The sequence below is a fragment of the Aplidium turbinatum genome, chromosome 11 (genome assembly GCF_918807975.1).
Source record: "Aplidium turbinatum chromosome 11, kaAplTurb1.1, whole genome shotgun sequence".
NCBI classification, from domain to species: domain Eukaryota; kingdom Metazoa; phylum Chordata; class Ascidiacea; order Aplousobranchia; family Polyclinidae; genus Aplidium; species Aplidium turbinatum.
The window spans coordinates 12,588,418-12,594,880 of record NC_137482.1 but is presented as its reverse complement, the minus strand read 5'-3'; the positions used below and the strand labels follow the sequence as shown (position 1 = coordinate 12,594,880).

At 36.3% G+C, this 6,463-nt stretch overlaps 1 protein-coding gene across 1 annotated transcript; it reads right to left on the bottom strand.

Annotated features, from left to right (window-relative positions):
- Window positions 1-1,287: 1,287 nt before the first annotated feature.
- On the bottom strand, window positions 1,288-6,141 carry LOC145780220 (focadhesin-like; the record flags this gene model as incomplete). The annotated part of the gene is made up of 2 exons (XM_082591922.1): window positions 5,952-6,141; window positions 1,288-4,751 (listed from the first exon to the last, which is right to left on the bottom strand). Coding segments are annotated over exons 1-2 (3,654 nt in total), but the record flags the coding sequence as incomplete, so codon positions are not given.
- Between the last annotated feature and the right edge of the window lie 322 nt (window positions 6,142-6,463).

Below are 6,463 nucleotides of genomic sequence, written 5' to 3'. Positions count from 1 at the left end.
AATGAGTTACAGAGGAAAACAGCAAGGATTAACTGAGAATAAAGAAAATTATGCGCAAAGCCAATATGCCTATTACTCGTAGTAGTATCACAAGACGAAAAAATGATGAGGTCGAACATCGAGCTTTACAGAACTAGAGAAAAGTCATGACAAGGCTTTAAAATCTCAGTATGTTGCAAGATTTCCCATTTTAACAACGAAAACATGAATCTAATTAAAAACAAATGCGTTACAACTTGCCATGCTCTCCCATGCAACCATAACAAGAAATATGCATTCTTACAAAAATAACGAATTTACAACAGTTGTCCACAGTGAACACTTGTTGAGCACATTGTGTTGATGCAAGTTTAGAAGTGTTTTATGAATGCTTGTTGCGATAGAACAGTCATTATTGAAGCTGCTTTTATATGTATTCAATAAACAGTCTACTATCTCATGGGTGAGGTCTTCTTCCCATGTAACTTCAAGCAGCAATTCTTCAAGTGCTGATGGTAGGAGTTCAAGGCAGTGATCCCACAAAAAGTTTTTTCTCACAGCGAAAGAAAGCGAAAATCTGTCATCAGTCAATTCATCTAAAACAAAGTTTAAGAGTTTAATGCAAAAGAGATACCGCATGTAGCCTCAAGTTTGATAAATTAGTTAAGTATGGTACTGCTATGTAATTTGAACATCAAACAGTATGCATAAAAAACAAATAAAATAAACAATAACTGTTTAATATGTCTTTCAGTTTACCAATAAAACTGATTAACCATCAATCAATTGCACTTTAAACAAATTTGAACCAAGAACTTCAAAGTTTATGTGTTGTGCATTACAAAATATAACAATGCATTTTTAGTCTTTGAAGCAAAACATTGTGTGCAAATTTCAGGACATTTTCATATATTATACATTTTCACAACTCAAAGTTAATTCATATAGTCATTAGTCAAGCTTTAATAAGCATGTGCTGGAATAAACAAAACAATTTAAAAAACACACCACTGATAATTATATATAGATATATTTACATGCCATGTATTGTACATAAGTTTACTAACCTCGAAATTTTTTTGTTTTTTTGTTCCAAATAACAATGGCCACAGCAAACAATTTTATAAAGAAAACGCCAGAGACATCGTTTGATGGAAGTTTACGAATGTGCCCCATAAGCTCTTGAACCCACACTTTAAATGCTTCTAATTGCAATCCCTCTGGTGCTGAATTCAACATAGAAAGCAAATAATGGTAGATCAGGAACAAAATTGATTTCTTTATCGAAACATCTTCAAACGATGCACAAGACTTGAGAGAATCATTCAACCACTCAATCGGTTTCAAGCCTTTTGAAATCAAGTGGCATTTGACAAAAACAATTTTCAGAGCTGATTTGTTATTTGCTTCATAATTATCCAAACATCCGCCATTTTGACACATTCCGATACAGTCAGCAATCAGCTTCCATTGATCAACTGCTTGTTGAGCATCAATTTGCAATGAACGATGTTCAACAAAACTCATTGTCAGAGCATACAGCCGATTCGGTATGCCTTGTGGTATATTATCCATTTTTAACGAGGAAAGTAACCCATACAAAGTAGATTGAAACAACAATGCAGTATTGAGAGAGACATCTTCTACCAAGCTCAAAAAAGCCAACACATTAGCACTTGGCAAACTGCGTATCAAAAGATTAACTGACTTGAGAAGAATGCATTGGACTGGCACTTGCAATGTTTTAAATAGTACTGGTTGCGTCCAGTTCATTAAAAATGCAACCGCAGTTTGGTTTTCTTTGCTTTGTGTGAGAGCAATTACAAAACAAGCAGTTTGCTCTTTCTCGGAAAGATTCATTTGAATCAACGAAGTAAGCAGCACTGACCAATTTACGGGTGGTAAAGCTTTGCTAACTCTAGCTGATGTTTCAGCTAATGATTTCATCACAGTAGCAGTTGCAGTGCTTTTATAAACAGCGCCTTTGTTGTTTTGAGCATCTACCAACATTGCATACATTGGTCGAAGAATACTCAAATCAGAAAGATATGCATATGATGAAGGCATTGACGTGGTTTGATGAGATGCTGTTTGTGAAGAAAGATACAAGTGACCTAACAATAAAGCTGAGTTGCTTGATATACCAGAATCCTTTACAGTGGAAGTGAGTCGCTGCAACAACTTTACAATCTTAGATAAACTTTCTTCTGATTGTTGAGTACATTTTAAAGATTGGTGAATGAAAATTGATTCAGAACCAACCAACGAAGCCAAACCACTTATAGAAGACAACTTCTGACGAGTTGGCAATCGATCATTTGTTGCCTGTTTCATCCACTGTGCAAACAAGTCCTGAAATAGAGAGGATGCTTCTGTGTCTGTATCCAATTGCATTGCAAAACAGATATCAGCAAGTGATTGTGACAATGCTGTGTTGTTTTTGTTTTCAAGGAAGGCATTATGTACTTTTGTCAGCATAACGTTAACCAAAGAGCTTGTGACAGCTGACGACGCTTTACCAGCAATGTAACTCCAAGACAATACTGAGAAGTAAGCTTCAAGATAACTATAAGACTGTTCTTCTAAATTATCTATCTGGTCTTCTAAGTGCTTAAGTACATTGATTGCCTTTTCTTGCAAAATCAAGTTGCCAGAAAGAAACATTGATGGTAGGAGCTGTCCAACTCCCAGCAGTGAACCAATAAACACTTCAGAGGTTTCTTCATCTGAGCTCTTGTCACTGTCACAATCATTTTGTAAAACACTATCAAAAATGCTCTTTGTTAGAACAGCAGTGCAATTTTCAAGCTGTTGCTTTAAAGCAGTGCTGCAAACATCTTGTACTTTTTCACTGTACAGCTTTGCCACAATACTGCCTAAGGACAGGTAAAGATTCAACAGTTTAACTGGATTAGAGTCATGACCCTGGGAGTGATGCAACTTTGACTGTTTTTCCACAGGCTTATACAAAACTTGGATGGCAGAAGCTATTCGCTGACTGTCATGAGGTAACAAAGCAGGCAAAAAGATCCTCAAAGAATGCATTGCACAAATTTCCCCAAGTTTTGATGTTGTCAATCGTCCAGTATGTGATACAGCTTTGTACTGGCACCAGCTAAATATTCTCCCAGATGGTTGATAGTCTGAATCAACAATACTTATTATTGTATCAATTGCCATTCCAATCCAATGCTCATAACTCAAGTATCCCTCAGTTTGATTCTCTGTGCATGATTTTTCCTTCATTTTTAGCTTGTGCAATTTCACAGCATGGATCAGCCCAGCAAGAGCAAGTACAGAATTTCCTTGCATTCCAGGAGTTCCTTTTGAAACAGTTTTCAACAAATCAGTGATTTTGTCCCGGCACCAAAAATCTACACCATCTAACTTGTGTAAAACATCATCTCTATCACAGCCTTTTTGTTGCAACTGCATCTTAAGTTCGGCTTCCCTACCTTGAATCATAGTTTTGAAACACTTTTGCATGAAAGTTGTCCAAGCATTTGTAAGCCAAAGCATGAGTTTCCAGTTTTTAGGATCAACGATTACTTCAGACAGTAGAGCCTGAAAATGCTGTAAAGCATTTCTACCAAGAGAAACAAGAGCTTTGGGTGATGCATCACCAATAGCAGGGTCATAACACATAAGTAAGCTTGTAGCAAATGCTGACTTCAGATTTGGCTGTTTGTTCTTTTCATACATGTTCAAAATGTAGTTGGGGACATCTGAAAGAACTTTTGAATTGGATGACTTTTGTTGAGACTGAAGTGCTCTGTGTTTGATGTCTCGTGGCAAAGCTTCAATTTCCTGTTCTAAAAGAGAACTTAAAAAGTACTGGGCCTGAGTTGGTACTTGGGAACGAATCAGCTTCAAGTAACATGAACCTGGAATAGGTTGCATGAGAAAATCGTCAAGTGATTCTTCATCTAACTCAACTTTTTCTGGACGAAATTTAGCAGGAAGATATTTAATAAAAAAATCTTCTTTTTTAAAATAGCTGAGACAAACAAGAGCAGCACCATACACTTCAGTGCTTTGATGCTCTAATTTTTCCCATATCCAGCACAAGACCTCTTCTTTGAATTGCTGAAAAGAAGATGTGTCATCTTCATGTTTAGGCAAAAGTGATAAGACCATCAAAATTGCTGCATCAACTACGTCAGAATGAAAAGCAGTCAATTTTTCTTTCAGTTTAAGCCATGTAGATCGCAAATTTACAACTTCATGCAAAACTAGATTATACAGACCCTCTATTAAGATAACAACATGACCTGGGAGCAAACCTGTGTTCAGCATGGAAAACACTTCAGCTAACAACTCGCTGGTATTTCTGAAAGGTCTCAAGATGCACATCTCTTTGATGGCAACAACTTTAATAATGTTCAATTCATTTTGCAACACTGGATTGAAATGTGAAGTTGTGGTCATAGCTTTTTGAAGGAATGGAAATGTACGTTCTTGTTTTTTCCACACATCAAGTAGCAAATATAAGGCAAGTGGCTGTAAAGCTGGTATGCTACAAAATGCTTGTATTGTAGCAAGAATAGGAGCAACACAGTCTTTATGAGTTGCAAACGTTGGCAACATTAATGCTAAATTTCTGTGATGATTAGAGCATTCTTCAGTTTTCATAGCATAGAAAATTGAAGGCAATATGGTCAATGTAAGATCTGGGTATGTTAAGGAAATCTGACTCAAAAATTCCAGACACTCCTCATGCAACATTTTCTCAAAACAGTTACTCACAGAAAAGGATACCAAAATTCCACAAACTGATAATGCAATATTTAGAGCAGTGGCATGTGACTCATGTAATTGCAAAATGAATTGAAAATTAGTTAACCCTTGGTTTTCTTCAAATGACTGAAATGCTTGAAAAATGGCAAAAACATTTTGCAAAGGAGTATCAAGCCGTTTAAAAAATTCTGGTTTTACAACATTCTGTTCACTGCTATCTTCATTTTTGAAGATTTCAAATAAGCAGTCCATTTTTTTTAACAGCTGATTAATCAAAGGTAACACGGTTTGAAGTGCTAGAGCAGTTTTGTTCAACAGCAATGGCAACACAGATGCTTTTAATGAGCAAAAGCATAAAACTTTTGTTGCTTTATTGATCAATTTCCAATTTGATGAATCCAAGATTTTTAAAGCAGCATATAAAAGTGACTTTGTTGAATCTACAGTACTTTCACATATTAAGCGTGCTAGCCCAATTGTAATGACATCTAACTGCTCAATGTAAAGCAATGATGTTTGAACAAAAGAGTTCAGAAAAGTAGCTGCTGAAGTTATTTGATGTGTGCAATTCAAGGTCAAGCATGACGACAACAAAGAAAGACATAATTGAGTCATCAGATGACCATTGTTGCAGAATGAAGATGATTGTACCGCAGCACACAACTGCAAATTCAATTGTAGGCTTATTTCTGTTACTTTTATGTCCAACAACATATCGGCTAAAAATGTCACAATTGTAAGTTCTTTGTGGTCACAGTGATCAATTGCATCGGTAGTGGTATAGTGTATGTGGCTGAGCAAAGCGTTAAACAAATTAGACATTTGAAACAAAGAAAACGTTTCATCCATTGGGTTGAAAAACACGTACAGTAAAAAGGGTTTTAAAATTTCGATTGCATTGGATATCGTGCAAGAACCGTTCAATTCTGGTAAGGAACATTCAAAAAGCAGTGAATGTATTTCAGACAATATAGTCGTCCATGACTGTGGAGAAGATGTTACAATAGAAATAAGTGGATGAGTATGCAATCGAAGTTGGTATGGACTATGAAAACATAGTTTTTCACAATGCTCACATTTTTCAGCAGATTTAAAGAACTCTAGTTTCAGAAGCTTTAAAGTTAAACAAACAAGCCAATGATATTGAGTTGCTGAAGCTGCTGAATTTACTATTTTTTCTAAAGCATTAGACACAGTTAGCTTTTCTGCAGCAACTAATGCGAGAATAGCGTTACATGATCCGACACCAGTCACAGGTACTGAAGAGTGAAATAAATTCTTCCACAACTTTCCTAACTCCGATATACTGTGTTGCTTCTGGCCTGTACAAAGTTTTTCGTCAGCAATATGGTACATCTTCTCAGTTTGCTGAATAAGAACAGAGCGATGAGAAACATTGCTTCCATTTTTGAGTTGGGTTGCCATTTTAGAGAACCTAGCTTACACGGTGAAGTGTCACTACATATATTATACTCCTTAAATGATTTTAATGAAGCTACAACCAATTGCAGTACCGTACCTAACAATCAAAAGTTCGGCCATACTGAAAGATTAAAATACAAAGTCAGCAAAATCTACATTAAAGGTAAGGTCAACAGAAAAAAACGAGGCAGACTAACAAAACGATGACATGACAACATCCGGCAGTGGACCGAACTAAATGTGGTGACACCGGGCGAGCTAGCACAAAACCGCGGCTCACGGAGGCAAATGGCTTATGACACCCACATGTCGCCTAGAGTGCACA